Here is a 15,036-nt window from a genome sequence, read left to right on the forward strand (position 1 = left end):
GCTCTGGATGATCTCATCCTGCCCGCAACAACTTCTCTACAGAGTAAAGTCAAGCCTGAATTGAATCCAGCTTCATGGGGAGCTGCTGCACTGTGGGCAGCCCTGAGAGGACATTGCTGGGGCTGGAGGACTCGGTCTCAAAGTCATTTGGGCCCTTCAGCTTTACAGAAGGTTCCTTTGGGGGGCAAACCCACACTGCCTCGGCTTCCTCCAGGCTTAATTTCTGCTCTGTCATCCCAAATGCTCCTCTCTACATGTGTCCAAGTAGGAAAATTGTCGGAAGACCAGCCAGAAGCAGCTTTATAGAGACGGATGCCTAAGAACAACCATGCTCCGTGGCTTTATTTTAAGCAAAGAAATGTGACCTTTAAGTAGCTTATGATAAACTGTGGGATTTGTCCCCAAATCCAGAATTTCATGACTCTGCTAAGGAAAGAGTAAGGTTGAGCCCTTGTCTGGGATATGGGTCCTGACTCCTGTGTGAAGTTTTGCTTCTGGGGTTGCAATGCTGAAAGCACAAGAGGGAGGATTTTTAGCAAGCCAGGATGTTACCCCCTACTTCTGCAGCAGATTCGGGTTTCTAGCTCATCCTACCCAACCCCACCTGCAGTGCACCAGCAAGGAGGGATGAGTCTGCTTCTGGGGAAAGGGGAAGGAGCATCCGCGTCGCAGGACCAGCCCCAGCACCACTGCTGCTCCTTGCAGACGTGGCCTAAATTGTGTTGCTATTCTTGGGCATTTGGGTTTTTTCATTCCCAGTCCCTGAACTTGGCAGGGGAAGAGAGCCAGGGTGCCCTTGGTGATGAGCGGTCACACAGAGCAGCTCTGGGGGTCCTTCTGGGGGTTCTCCTGGCTGCAAAAGATATTTCTGGGGAAAAAGAGCTGGAAAGGAAATAAATCAGGGGCTTGGATTTAACTTGGAAAGTGCATTTTGGGGCAATTCTCCCCAGAACTGTTCCCCATTAACATCTAATTTCTCTTCATGCTTCTCCCTGAGGCAGGAAAGGTAATTTCCCAGCTCTGTAACTTGGCCTGGTCCCTGGGCTCTTCTTTGACTTTGCCTTCAAGTTCAGTACAACAGCAGCAGCATGAAGGGGAGCCGTGCGCCCAGGAGTATTTGGGGACATGGTGTCTGTTGCTGTTGGAGCTGGTCTGGTTAAAAATCCACCCTGCGGCCCGAAAAATGCTCTCCAAGTGACCTGAGTCTTCAGTCCTCATCTCCTTCCTGTGGCTGGGAATATCAGGTCTGCCATGCAGGAGGCATGGAAGAGCTCTGGAGGACATCACCCCATCCTCTGCGCAGCCCAAGGCTGGATCAAGATGAGGGGTTCTTACCCCAGCTCTTACCCCTCTTCACACAGATCAAAGGGGTTCTGCAAGGCTGGTGGACATGTCCTTGTCCTCCTGACCTGCCTGCCTCCTGGGCTGCACTCCCCAGATCCCACTATGGCTCCTAGTTTGGGAATTGCTTTCTGAACATCGGTTGACCCAGCTGCAACATGTCAAGGACCTCCTGGGGTTTGACCCTGTGCCTCTCCCAGCTGCAGCAGGGCTGCTGTTAACCAGAACCCCCACGTTTAACACCTCCAAATCCTGCTCCAAGCTCTGGATCCACAACCGGACATGCCTGAAATGACCCCTTGCTTTGCAGGGCTGGGATTGCTGGGGAAAGGCTGGGTGGGACACCTGGGTTCACCCCCAGCCTCTGCTGCTGCCTGACCTTTTACCCTTGGGTACTGTACATGGTATTGGGAGGTTTCACGATGATAATGAAGCCATGCCAAAAGGGGCTTGAAGGATCCAGAGGTGAACAACTTGCTTTGGGCAGTCAATGAAATGTATGTTTCCATTAAAAAACACAAGGCTTTCTGATCTCGGGTTTGGTTTATTCCTTTTAGCTGAGCCAAGTGATGCATCTGCCCAATTCAGCTCTGTCTCCCTGTCCGTTCACTTGCAGATCCTCATAGCGTGGGAAAGACGCAAGCTGCCGGCATCCGATCCGGGGATTTATGCTGCTAATCTGATTAGTGTATGATGGACGTGTCCAGTTGGAAGGAGATGGAGGTGGCACTAGTCAGTTTTGACAACGCTGATCAGATTGTGGAGGATCCCTGTTATTCAAACGACCTCAGCCCCGCCAGCCAGGCGCGGAAAGGCCACCCCAGCTGCGCCAACCTCCTCTCCAACCTGCGCATCCTCATCAACAGCGAAAACGCCAACAATGAGACCATCTTCTCCAGGTTCTCCGCCGAGTTCAGTGAGCATCTGGTGGGGGAGAGGGTGGGTATGGATGAGGGGGACCAACGAGTCATCATTAACATCGCTGGGCTGAGGTTTGAGACGCGGCTCAAGACCCTCAACCAGTTCCCTGAGACCTTGCTCGGGGACCCGGAAAAGAGGATGCGTTACTTCGACTCCATGAGGAATGAGTATTTCTTTGATAGGAACAGGCCCAGTTTTGATGGGATCCTGTACTATTACCAGTCTGGTGGGAAAATACGGCGCCCTGCCAACGTCCCCATTGATGTCTTTGCTGATGAAATCACCTTCTATGAGCTGGGTGATGAAGCCATGGACCAGTTCAGGGAGGATGAAGGGTTCATCAAAGACCCTGAGACCCTCTTACCAACTAATGACTTTCATAGGCAATTTTGGCTGCTCTTTGAGTACCCTGAAAGCTCCAGTGCAGCCAGGGGTGTAGCTTTGGTCTCCGTCCTGGTCATTGTCATCTCCATCATAATCTTCTGCATGGAGACCTTGCCGGAGTTCAGGGAGGAAAGGGAGTTTAAGTCCACCCAGGAGCTTTCCAAGAATCTGACGGACACCTTGCTGGCCCACAGTACCTTCACAGACCCTTTCTTCGTCATAGAGACTGCCTGCATCATCTGGTTCTCCTTCGAGCTCTTTGTCCGGTTCATCGTGTGCCCCAGCAAGACCGAATTCTTTAGGAACATCATGAACATCATCGACATCGTGTCCATCATTCCCTACTTTGTGACGCTCACCACTGAGCTGATCCAGCAGAGCGAACTCAATGGGCAGCAGAACATGTCCTTGGCCATCCTGCGGATCATCCGGCTGGTCAGGGTCTTCCGTATCTTCAAGCTGTCCCGGCACTCCAAGGGGCTGCAGATCCTGGGGCAGACCCTCAAGGCCAGCATGCGGGAGCTGGGCTTGCTCATCTTCTTCCTCTTCATCGGCGTCATCCTCTTCTCCAGTGCCGTCTACTTCGCAGAAGTGGATGAGCCACAGTCCCACTTCTCCAGCATCCCTGATGGCTTCTGGTGGGCCGTGGTCACGATGACGACTGTTGGCTATGGAGACATGTGTCCCACCACCTTGGGTGGGAAGATCGTGGGGACTCTGTGCGCCATTGCAGGGGTATTGACCATTGCACTGCCCGTCCCTGTCATCGTCTCGAACTTCAACTATTTCTACCACAGGGAGACGGAGAACGAAGAGAAGCAAATCCTGCCCGGGGAGGTGGAACGAATCCTCACCAGCGTGGTGACGGGCAACGGCAGCATGGAGTCCCTCAATAAGACCAATGGGGGTTACCCTCGAGACAAGGCCAAAAAATGATGCTTGAGGCCATGATGGGACTGGGCTCTGTGTGTGGGGATTGGCTGGATAAGGAATAACCCATCTGCATGCTGTGATTTCTTTCTTTTTTAAAACCAAACGTGCTGCTGCTTATTTTCTTCTATTTTTTTTTTCTCTAGGCATTTTTCAATCTCTGATTTCCTGTGGCTGTTCAAATAAACACCATCTTTCTTATCTCTCTGCCCTGCCCGTCAGTCTGGTTTTTGTTAATTTGATGCTCATCCACTTTTACCTTCTCTGTCTGTGGCTTCAGAGTGGAGCTCCCCATCTACACAGAATTCCCCCATTTATCAGAGGAGGAATAAGGGCAAAATGACATTAAATGCTCGGTGGCACCCAGCTGGATGAAGGTGGGTCCAGCTCCCTGCTATTTTAATCCATTTAACATAGTTTCTCCCCACCCACCACTTAGGATCCGGAGCGCTGACTAATTCCCAGACTTGGGAATGCTCTGGCTGAAATCTTAGCTGGTGAATAGAATAAATTACAGTTGTATTTGTAGCTGGACAAGTTTCTTGGTCTTCCTGCCTACATCATCCTGTTGGCATAGCAGTGATGGATGGAGACAAGCAACCAGGTGAGGGGATGAGGAGGAGAGGGATGGTGACCAGTCCTGGTGGCACAGCCACCAAGGAAGGTCCAGGACACCACGGCTCAATGGGATTTCTGAGGGAAGACTGAGTTTTGAGAGAGGAAAGGGGATTTCTCCTGCAACAAATGCTCGGCTCAGGGGTTAGCTGGTGTACAAAGCCCTGGTGGCTTTGATTGTCACTTATGTTGCTGCAAATGGGGCAAAGAGCAATGAGGGCGGATGTATCCCGACAGCTCAGCTTCCCACCATGAAAAGGCACTTGTGGTTCTCTGCACCATGCACGTTTCCATCAGCACTTCGGAAGGGAGAAACCAGCACCAGATCATTTTGCCGTTCCCTCTAATGCCAGCAGGTTTCCTTCCAAAAACATTTTGTTCCAGCTTCACTGTTTCACTTGGCTTTTGATGATGTTTCTGCCTACATTAAAATCACAGCTTCTCAAGCAGTGTCTACACATCCGCTTTTATATCCCACATCTGCTATACTCGATGTCTCATCTCCTAAAGATTCAATATGATCGTTACACAGTGTGCGGCATCTCTGCTTTGCAGTTTCATTCAGAACAGAGTGGTGAAAGATGGGGTTTATATTTGGGGTTTATTCCTGCTCTGTTGGAAAACATGACTTTGGCCTTGCTGGGATTTTTTCCCACGCAGAAATCCTGCAATCCTGGGCCAGGAGGCTTGTTATCTGGGGGTTGGGTTGGGTTTTTTGTGGGCTGGCTTTCTGCAACGAGGTCTTTTGTACCCCAGAGAGATGGACCTGGGTCATGACCAGCACAACTCCTTCAGGAGAGACAAATCCCCCTTTTTACCTGAGCTTTTCCCCATCCTTCCACCATCCTCTTCCTCATCTTACAAACCCCACAGTGTCATCCCGGCCAGGAACAGGAGCTGTGAGAGCTGTTTCATCTCCTTGCCATCATTTTCAAGTTCTCATCATCTGTGGGGACAGCTGGAGGACGCACATCTGGGCACAGCTGGAGAGCAGCACCCTGAGACATTCAGCTCCTCTCCATTCATCCCTCAATCCCCTCTAGAAGCTCCGCCACGTCACCATTTCTATTTCACACAGGTTCTTTCTTCTTTTCCTCCAGAAAGCTTGAATTTACTCATTCTTTGATATTTTTTAGAGCTCAGCCTGGTCAGCAATGAGCTCATCGATACTACTTCTGCTCCCCTAGCAAACAGGGACTGAAATGATGCTGGAATGGATGGATGGATGGATGGATGGATGGGTGGACGGATGGATGGATGGATGGACAGACGGACGGATGGATGGATGGATGGACGGATGGACAGATGGATGGATGGACAACCTGATTCTCATTAACTTGTAAACTTTATTCTCAAATAAAAGAATAGATGCTTCAAAGTCTGGCATGCAGAAAATCCTGTTTATTTGGACTCAGCTTTTTGTCCTTGGCTTTGTGCTGCTCCATGCTGGAAATCATGGGGCTGGGTTGAGACATGGGACATTCTAGAGCTCCAGAACTCCATTGCAGGGGCTTCCGAGCAGTTTGGCTCACACTGTCCATTGCATGAGGCCAGGCATGAGGGGGATCCCTGGTTTATTCTATGAGGACAGGGTCAGAGGCATTAAAATTCTCCAGCTACCATAGCTTGTTTCTAGTTCATCCTAAAGTGAAGAGGAGGAAAACCAGGCTATGAATACCCAGTGCCAACACTCAGCTGGTGCTTGACAAAAACCTGCCAGAAAATCCATTATCCCACACAATTTGCAGCTTAGCACCTTCCTAAATAGAGGCCCAAAGCTCAAAGCTCAATGAAATCCATAGAAATCTCTTAGTAACTGTGCTATTCTTGAGTCAAGCCCTAATGAGCCAATCTGTCATGTCATCCAGCACACACACAGGCTGAATTCCCACTTGAAATTCTGTGCTGCCATAGAAAAAGCTGAAAAGAAGACAAAAGAAACCCTCTTTGCTTTATCAGAATGATGCCCTGGCTGCTTTTTATCCCTGGAGCACGTTGGACTCTGGTCACACGTGAAGTATTTGTCACTTAGAAGCGTCTCCCTCCTCCTTTGAGCTGCTATTTCCAAGCAAGCCCTGGAGCATCCTTTTGCCACCAGGGAGCTATTTCTGCGCTTCCTCAGGGTACAGGAGCACGGTGTTGGCAGCGCAGCCACGAGATGGCACTCCAGGATAGACATTTCCCGGGATGTAGCCAGTCCCAGTATGTGTTTCCCCCTCTCTAATTCCTGCTTGGAAGCTTTTAGCTGGTTTGTTTCTTTATTGCGTGTGTAAACGCAGATGTGGGCAGGCATGCTTTGGCCATGAGGGATGCTCTCATGGAGGAAGCCCATTGCAGGATGGCATTTGCCAGGGACTCTTGGCACCAGTGCAGAATAGACATGCCAGGAGAGTGTAGAAACTGCCTCCCAACAGCATCCAGGCTGTTGGTCCTGCCTGGAATAAGGACACAGCTTCCCTCTCCCATTCCACTCATCGACAGGACAGCTACAGCCCTTGGGTGCTTCTGCTGTGTCTTGTCTATCCTGGCAGGGGCTGGTCCATGCGTTGCTGACCCTCAGAAGCATAGTTCCCACTGCATCAGGCTCATTTCTTGCTCATAACAATGAGAAAATTCCTGTGGTGGAGCTGAGGTAAAGCCTCATCTGCCCAAAATCCAGGCTTGGGTCCCTCTTGTGCTTGGGCATGAGGGATTCCCACCCTCCAGCGCTATGTGACCTCTGGATCTCTCCCTCTGCATCACTGTCCACATCAGGTAAGCAACCTCCCATCCCCATCGGTGATGGAGCCTCATTTATCAATAAAGAATGCAAACAGCCCTTTAACCCTCAGCACAGGAGAAATGAAGCAGCAGCAAGGACTATTGGACTCTTGGATCTCCCTCCTGGTCACCTGCTGAGTGCGTTCATTGCAGCTGCAGAGGAGGAAAGAACCAAACTCAGATTTTAATAGGGTTTTCTATGGATGGAGGTAATTTCCTTGTCAATCTCCTGCATCAAAGCAATGAAACCAAATTAGAGAAGGAACCATTCTGACCATTGTGAGCAAAAATGAACATCAGATAAATATATTGGGTTTTGGCTGTTGTTTTGCATAGCAGTAAAGACCATCAGTGAGGATTAGCTGTTGTTTCCAGGCCATCTCATAGTGGTTCATTACTGGGAAAGGGGCATTTAATAGAGATTCTTTATGGAGAAACAACTAAGTGTGACTGGATTGTTCTTAACTATGGGAACTGAAATGAGACATCACTTCCACACATACGCAGCTGTGGATGTGTAAAAATCTCATGCTGGGAGGGCACAAAGTAATCAGCTTAATAAAAGAAACCCAAACCATGAAACTATAGATTTTTTTAACACTGTTATGAAATATTGTGCTTTTCTGGCAGTGCTCAAGGCCAGGTTGGGCACAGGGGCTTGGAGCAAGCTGCTCCAGTGGAAGGGGTCCCTGCCTATGGCAGGGGTTGGAGCTGGAGGAGCTTTAAGGTCCCTTCAACCCAAACCACTCTGGGATTCCATGATTTTCCTGACTTCTTCCCCCCGTATTGCTGTGGGGAATCCTTTTCTATTTGGCATCCCCTGGCATCCCCCAAACACTTCTACCATGGTCCCAGTGCTGAGCAATGGGCCAGGGCAGCTGCAGCATCCCCACTGCAGGATTCCTCTTTTGTAAAGAAGCAGCAAATCTTCTGATGTGTAAAAACCCACCTAAATAGAATGAACCTGGTCATTGCGGTGGTTTATTGTCACTGAATGTAGAGTATTCCTGGAGGGAGAAACAAGGGCAGGACAGCTTTCACCCAGCATCAAACACCAAATCTCAGCTACTTCACTCCCCAGGATAACCCAGCATCTGCCACACGCATGCATTTGGGGGTCTTTGGGGTCTTTAGAAATAGAAACTGTTGCTGCTCTAGAACCAAAATCCACTCAAACCCCCCAGACAGGGAGGGCCCAGAGAGGGGTGCCACAGCTCCCAGCACCGAACCCCAAGGGCTTTCCAGAGGTAACACTGAGCACATTCAAAGCCCCAGAAGAAGTTTTGTGTTCAAGCATTGCTTTAAAGGAAACGGATCAGGTTGTTCTGAGGGATTTTGTTTGGGAATCAGCGGTAAATGCTGATTATTCTTATTTATTTCTTTGCGTTTATTCTTGCAGGGGTTGCTATAAGAAGCAGGAGAGAAGCTCAAGTGATGATACACAAGTTTTTCCCAGTATATATTTAAAGGGGAAACTGAAAGCACGTGTCTGGGATCGCTTTTATTGGTGAGGTAACTTGAGTAGCCCATTCTCTTCTCAAATTCAGCTGACACAGAGAAGCCTCCAGACCTCGTACGGTGCCTGAGCCACAGGCAGATGCTGAGGCCAAAAGATCCCGAAGACCCGCATCTGGCACCCTGCCTCAGCCTCTGCCAAACACACTGCACTGCTGGAACTTTGGGAAAACCCATTCCTTAATTCCCCACAGCTGCTTGACTGTGGTTGCTTTTAATTGCAGGCTATATTAGATCATTCATTGCCAGCTTGAAGAGCTGCTTCCAGGGAAGAAACACATGGATAAGACATGGTTGGGCAATATCACAATAGAAATTATCATTACAGAAATGATTTATCCAGTAGGAATTGCAAATCCCTTATGAAAGGGATTTCTGGGGGCACAGACGTTTGGCACATGCACACTGTCCTTCAATCCAGAGGATGCTGGAGTCAGAATCTGCTCCAGGCTGGGGCAGAGCCACATGTCACAGCAGTTTGGCCTGACCGTGCCTCAGTTTCCCTATATAACATACAGTTTATAACAACACTTTCTACCTTGGGAAAGCACTTTTAAGGTTGCCTGGCACTACGTGGGGACCCAATGGCCATGGAAGAGGGCAAGAAATGGGTGCTGGGGGCTTATGGATGGAGAACGAGGAGCATCACCCTAAAAATCAATGTTCTTGAAGTTGACGGAGCAGCGGTAGCGGCTGTCGAGGAACCTGGAGCAGATGAGGTTGGGTGAACAGGGGCAGGTGTGGTGCTGGCGCTTCCCGAAGAAAGGGACCTGTGGAGAGAGACGGGAGAGATGAGGAGGTCGGGGCTCAGCCAGAACCGTATCAAATGGGATCAAAGCCCTGAGAAAATCTCTGGCTCTTCTCAGAGGTTCAATAGGGATATGCCTGCAATGAATCCCTGATCCCTCTGAAACCTTTCGCTCCTTCCTCGTGTGAGCAGGAGCCTCAGCATCCTTCAATCTTGCTCCCACCATGCCAAATCAATACAAGAGCACGAAGAGGGATGATCCCCGCAAGGCTGGGATGCTGCTGCTAAATCCCCACGGATGAGGGATTGCAGCAGCACCGCGCTTTGGGCTAATCCCAGTGCGCTGGGGGTTCTTATCAGACAGAAATCATAGCGCTGGGCAGCTCTGAGGCATTAACTTGGCTTTGCCACGCTTGGCAGAGCATTTACAACTCAATTTGGAGCAGCGTGGCTTGTGCTTTTCTTTGAAACGAGTGGGCCAGGCAGCTCGGTCCCAGCTCTGAGTCAAGGTCTGCAGCACCCATGGGGCATCCTGAGGATTAAGGCTGGAACAGACAGGCAGGAGGGTGCTCAAAATACTTCAGAGGCTGAAACCAGCTCTTTTGTTCCTACTTGTCCTGCTATGAAGCATCTCTTTGTTTTGTTCCTTGAGGCCCTTGCCAACAGCTAATCAGTTCTCAAAACTCCTTTAGCAGACATTCGTTCAGGCAACGTGTGGTAGATCTGAATAATCTTTGTCCACAAATCTGCCCCTTGAAAGGAAAACCAGAGGTGCAGGATGTTATGAAAGCCATGTAGGCAATGACGGTGGAACCCTGAAAGCAGGGAAGTTTGTACAGGCAGCAGCTGTTCTGAATGCTATCTGAGGTAAGGAACCACCATGAGCATGGAACCATAGAATGGTTTGGGTTGGAAGGGACCTTGAGCTCCTCCAGCTCCAACCCCTGCCATGGGCAGGGACCCCTTCCACTGGAGCAGCTTGCTCCAAGCCCCTGTGTCCAACCTGGCCTTGAGCACTGCCAGGGATGGGGCAGCCACAGCTTCTCTGGGCACCCTGTGCCAGCGCCTCAGCACCCTCTCAGGGAAGAACCTGTGATCTAAGGAAGAAACCTTAGATCCAACCTGAACTTCCCCTGTTTCAGTTTGAACCCATCACCCCTTGTCCTATCACTACAATCCCTGATGAAGAGACCCTGCTGCTGCTGCCCAGTGCTTCATCCCAAATCCACCCCACCCAACACCAACCCCCTTTTCCCAGCCCTTATCCCCCACCCCAGCCCCACTGAGCATCCCCATGCTGGTACCTTGTGACTGAAGGGGTGGCACTCGTCCCCCTCCTGCCCCAGGGGGGTGCACATCCGCAGCCCCCGCAGCCACAGGCTGACGGCGCAGCAGGTCCCGCTGCCGCACTGCAGGTCCCGCTCGCAGGCCTGGGGAGAGGGATGGTGTGAGTGGAATCTCCTGGGAAAACATCCCTCTCCCAGTTCCGGAAGGGGCCAGGGGAGAAATGACCCTGGGTGTAAGCCCTGGCTGGGGATTTAAGGGAGAAGGGGTTGTGGTTCCCATTTAGGGTTGAGCTGGGGAGGTTTTGGGGCAGGGCAGGGGTTGTGGTGCTGGGGTTTGCAGAGTGAACGGGGATGTCCCTGGTGCATGCGGGGCCAGGACACAGGGAAAAAGTTTGCAGCTGCACAACTTAAAAGCAGAATTGGTGCCAAGTTAGAGCAGCGGCGCTGAGGATAAGCTCCTTGTCCATCGTGTACAGACATCACCCGCCTGAGCCTTTAAAACCTGCTAAATAATGCAAATGCCCATTCTGGGGGCTTTTTTTGTTAATAGAGAATAATGCCAATGACTCAGCCTCTTCCACCCAAGGCAGGTGGAAAATGGGAATCAGAAACATCTTCCCCTGGGATGGGGAAACTGAGGCACAGATGCAAATGCTGCACCAGCTCACCACCACGCCTGGAAGCCCATGAGGATGTTCAGAAGAGGTGGATGGGGGAACACCAAGCAAGAAACAGGTCCCATTTTGCTCCCCAGGCTGTGTTGGCCATCACAAGAGCAGCTCATTGCACCCCCAAGCCCTGCTCCAACCCATTCTCCTCATGGTAGCACAGGAAGAACTGATGGGGCTCATCCAAATCCCAAATGGGATCGCCCCTTCCTTAGGGTACCGCTATCGCAGGAGCTCTCAGCCACAAGTCCATGGCTCATATGGAAAAAGAGGTGTGGGAATAGCAACTGCGGAAAAGACCATGAGAGCAATGGAAAGAACACGATTTTAGGGTGCTGCTCTCTCACAGGGAGGCAATAAGGGGGTTTTGTAGGGCCTGCCCTTTCCTGAAGGGAATTTAATTCTCCTCGAGCATCCGAAGCACCTTGTCAGAACCAAATACTATTGAAAATCAAATCTCAGCAATGATGGACCCTCACCTGCAAAGCCAGGGGGACTGATGGGGGCTGATAGGGGCTGCAGGCAAGCCAGGACCTGCATATGCAGCCTCTTCTCTCTGGTTATTCAAAATGAGCCATTTAAGCCCTGGAAATGATAGCCCAGCTCTATCTGGCCCTGGATGGAGGTGGCTGCCCCCAGCTTGGCTTCGCAGCTCCAGGCTGGGCAGATCCAGCCAAAGAGAATCACAGGCTTGAAAGAAAGAGGTCTGATTGTGAGGGGAAAAAGGAGCCAAGAGCCAGTCAAAGTCAACCACAGAATTCCCCCCAGTTGGGAAAAGCCGGGAGGCAGAGAGAAGCCGGGATACAAACACTTTGTCTTGGTTTTAAACAGAAGATTTTCTGCTGACCAGGGTAAAAGGCAGGGATTCATCCAAGCCTGGCTTTGCTGAAACCAGCATCCGGACTCCTGAGGGACCACAAAAGCCTGGATCCTGTCCCCAGAACTCGCCACTCCTCTTGCTTTTGGCATCACCTCGGTCCAGCGCTTGCCCCGCAGCTCTGAGCTTTGGGACACGCTGAGCCCCAGCAGCCCATTAACACAGCGCTGCCTCTCTCCTTTGCATCCCCACACTTCCCCTCTCTTATCATCACTTCCCTAAATTTAGGAGGGAGAAAGACGATTTGGGGTGCTCGAGCCCTTGTCCCAGTTGGGAATGTGCTCTGGAGGATGCATGTAAAGATACAGCACTTTTTCCCTGCCGGAAAACTTCCTCAAACGCCCTGTTTTCCCACATGCAGGGTTGATACAGTGCTGAGAAGCAGAAAGAGCAGCTCAGTGGTGTGACTTTACACTGACACGGGCTGGGGTTGGCTGTGGAACAGCATCCCTGTGCTGGAAACCCAGGTAATAAACTGCGGAAAAGCACCCAAACCAAAGCACTGAAAAGCATTAATTCCTGCCTTCATTCCCAAGATAATCGAAATAAACAAGGACTCTCCCAGGTAGGGGATGGAAGCGGCACTTACCCCGGTTATAACAGCGCAGGGGCAGGAGGAGATGAGCAGGAGCAAGCAGAGGGTCTGCAGGATCCAGCCCATGGTGCCGGGGCAGGAGCCGTCTCCCCTGCGCCACCAAGCTCTGCAGCAGCCCCGCACCACCCGCCCTATATAACCCCTTCCAGCTCCACCACCCTGGGCTTTTTCCCCCCCTCGATGATCTCAGAAGAAGCAGATGAGACCTGAATCTCTAACGGTGGAAGAGAAATATTAATAAGGGAAAAAACCCCACCTCTCCCACCCACAGCCACATCCCAGGGTTATTTTTCAGCCAAGCCAACACAGCTGGATTTTCCAAGTCCACCTCTATATCCATATTTATCCCTTGACGGGTGTACTTGAGAATTGAATTAAGACTTTGTGATTGTTCAGCTAAAAGAGCACACAAGACTAAAGTTAGCCTGCTACTTGTGGGCTCATAAGAGCACAATGGGTAATAATGTGCCTCTGTGATAAATATCCTGTAGAAACAGAGGTTGGGCTGCATTTATTTGTGAGGATAAAAGAAGGCAGAGAGGGAATAATATCTTTTTTAAGTAACGAGGGTGTGTTTGAATCAGAAGCTAATGTGTAAATATGTTGATTTATAGTTTGAAGTGTCTATCCCCCATGTCTCAAATTGCATTTGGTGCATCTCCTGGGAGCATAAGGGAATAAGACCAGGGATTGCTAAAGTGGCTAAAAAAGCAGGAAAAGATGGAATTTCCAGCTTCTTTTTCAATTCGTACATCCTGGAAGGATGCAAGGGATGAGATGGGGATGGGGTCCTCGGCAAAAGCACACACTGGCCCAAGAGTCACATCCATCTAGTTAGAGAGAAGCATGAAACCTCAGCAGCCTCTGAGATGCGATGTCCCCATGGAGCTGGAGCCGGTTCCTCCCATGTGGCCCCTTTGCTTTTCCATGGCCAACATATAGTGAGTGGTACCCCACTGTCCAGCCTGGATTTGACTGGGACTTGCAGACCAAGTTCCCAATGGCCAGAGCTGTGCTGGCCAGGGCCATGCAAGCAGAGCTCATGCCTAAGACCCTTTGCACAAGAACAGGAAGCAAAACTCCATTTTTCCCCCCAAAATTAAGCTGAGCTTGCAGTTCTGACCCAGCAAGATGGATTTTTCCAGCCCTGCTTTGCCATGTTCCATCCCCATAGTATCAGGGCTCTCCATCAGCATTATGAGTTTATAAATATATTCCCTTCTGGCTTTTCCCAATGAGGAAAAAACACCCCCAAGCCTGATTTTGGGGTTGCTCCCCGCCGGATCTGCTCTTTGGAGGCAAATTAGGGACCAGGAGCAGCCAGAGGGGAAACATGGCCCAAGGTGATGGGTTGGGATTTGAAATAGGGGTTTGCTCCGAAGCACATGGTTTAAAATCAGCCTTTTCTGCTGAGTTTCTTTTGTAGAGGATCAGTCCAGTGCTAAATTGTCTATTTAATCACTTCTCTGCCCAGAGAGCAGCACTGCTTCTGATGTGGCTGCTTCCCTAAAGTCTCCTCCACTCTGGCGTGAACTAAGTAACCCCAGTTCTCCCCAGAGCCCCTCCTGCCACAGATCCAGCTGTCCGCAGCACTGTTTTGGGAGGTTTCCTTGGGAAGGTGCTGATGGGGCAGGGAGGATGCAGCCCCAGGCCTCTGTAGGGCACATTTTTGCCCTGTCTTGGGGAGAAAAAGAGTAAAACAAGAGAGGGAATCTAAGCCCATCCAACAGGGTGGGATGCAGTGGGGAGCCACTGGACAGTGGGGACTGGGGCTCCCGGTGCTGCCCAAAAGAGCTTCCAGCTGGATGAAGGAGAAAGAAAAATAGAATTGAGAATAATGAATAAATCAAAGCTGCTGCTGCACCTCCCCCATCAATAACATTTTAATTTGCCAACCTGACAAGGCAAGATCTATTGCCAGGCGCACCCGGGAACGGCTTTAGCTGGCACTTTATTAGCGCCGCCGAGCTCTGCGATGCAGCCACCATAAATTACCTCCTACTCTCTGCTGGCAGCGGGGCTGCTTTCTGGGGGGAGGCTCCTGGCAGGAAAGCCGGGCTGGGCATCACTTCGAACACCTCCTGCCTCATGGAAACAGGGTGGGAGTCCTGATCCCCCCACCCCGGCTCTGTAGGCATCGGTCCAGAGTGGCCCTTCCTGCTGTAAATCATAGAATCATGGAGTGGTTTGGGTTGGAAGGGACCTCAAAGCTCCTCCAGCTCCAACCCCTGCCACGGGCAGGGACCCCTTCCACTGGAGCAGCTTGCTCCAAGCCCCTGTGTCCAACCTGGCCTTGAGCATTGCCAGGGATGGGGCAGCCACAGCTTCTCTGGGCACCCTGTGCCAGCGCCTCAGCACCCTCACAGGGAACAGCTTCTGCCTAAGAGCTCAGCTCA

General features: G+C 50.9%; 2 protein-coding genes across 2 annotated transcripts; one reads left to right on the forward strand and one right to left on the reverse strand.

Annotated features, from left to right (window-relative positions):
• The first annotated feature begins 2,031 nt into the window (after positions 1-2,031).
• KCNA10 (potassium voltage-gated channel subfamily A member 10) lies at positions 2,032-3,582 on the forward strand. Its single transcript, XM_065698235.1, has one exon. The coding sequence runs from the start codon at positions 2,032-2,034 to the stop codon at positions 3,580-3,582; it is 1,551 nt and encodes a 516-aa protein (XP_065554307.1).
• A 5,351-nt stretch (positions 3,583-8,933) lies between these two features.
• Positions 8,934-12,706, reverse strand: PROK1 (prokineticin 1). Its single transcript, XM_065698368.1, has 3 exons — positions 12,635-12,706; positions 10,519-10,644; positions 8,934-9,236 (listed from the first exon to the last, which is right to left on the reverse strand). Exons 1-3 carry the CDS (start codon positions 12,704-12,706, stop codon positions 9,117-9,119), a joined length of 318 nt encoding a protein of 105 aa, XP_065554440.1. The 3' UTR covers positions 8,934-9,116.
• Positions 12,707-15,036: the final 2,330 nt, after the last annotated feature.

Source organism: Lathamus discolor, chromosome 19 (assembly GCF_037157495.1).
Source record: "Lathamus discolor isolate bLatDis1 chromosome 19, bLatDis1.hap1, whole genome shotgun sequence".
Classification (NCBI taxonomy): domain Eukaryota; kingdom Metazoa; phylum Chordata; class Aves; order Psittaciformes; family Psittacidae; genus Lathamus; species Lathamus discolor.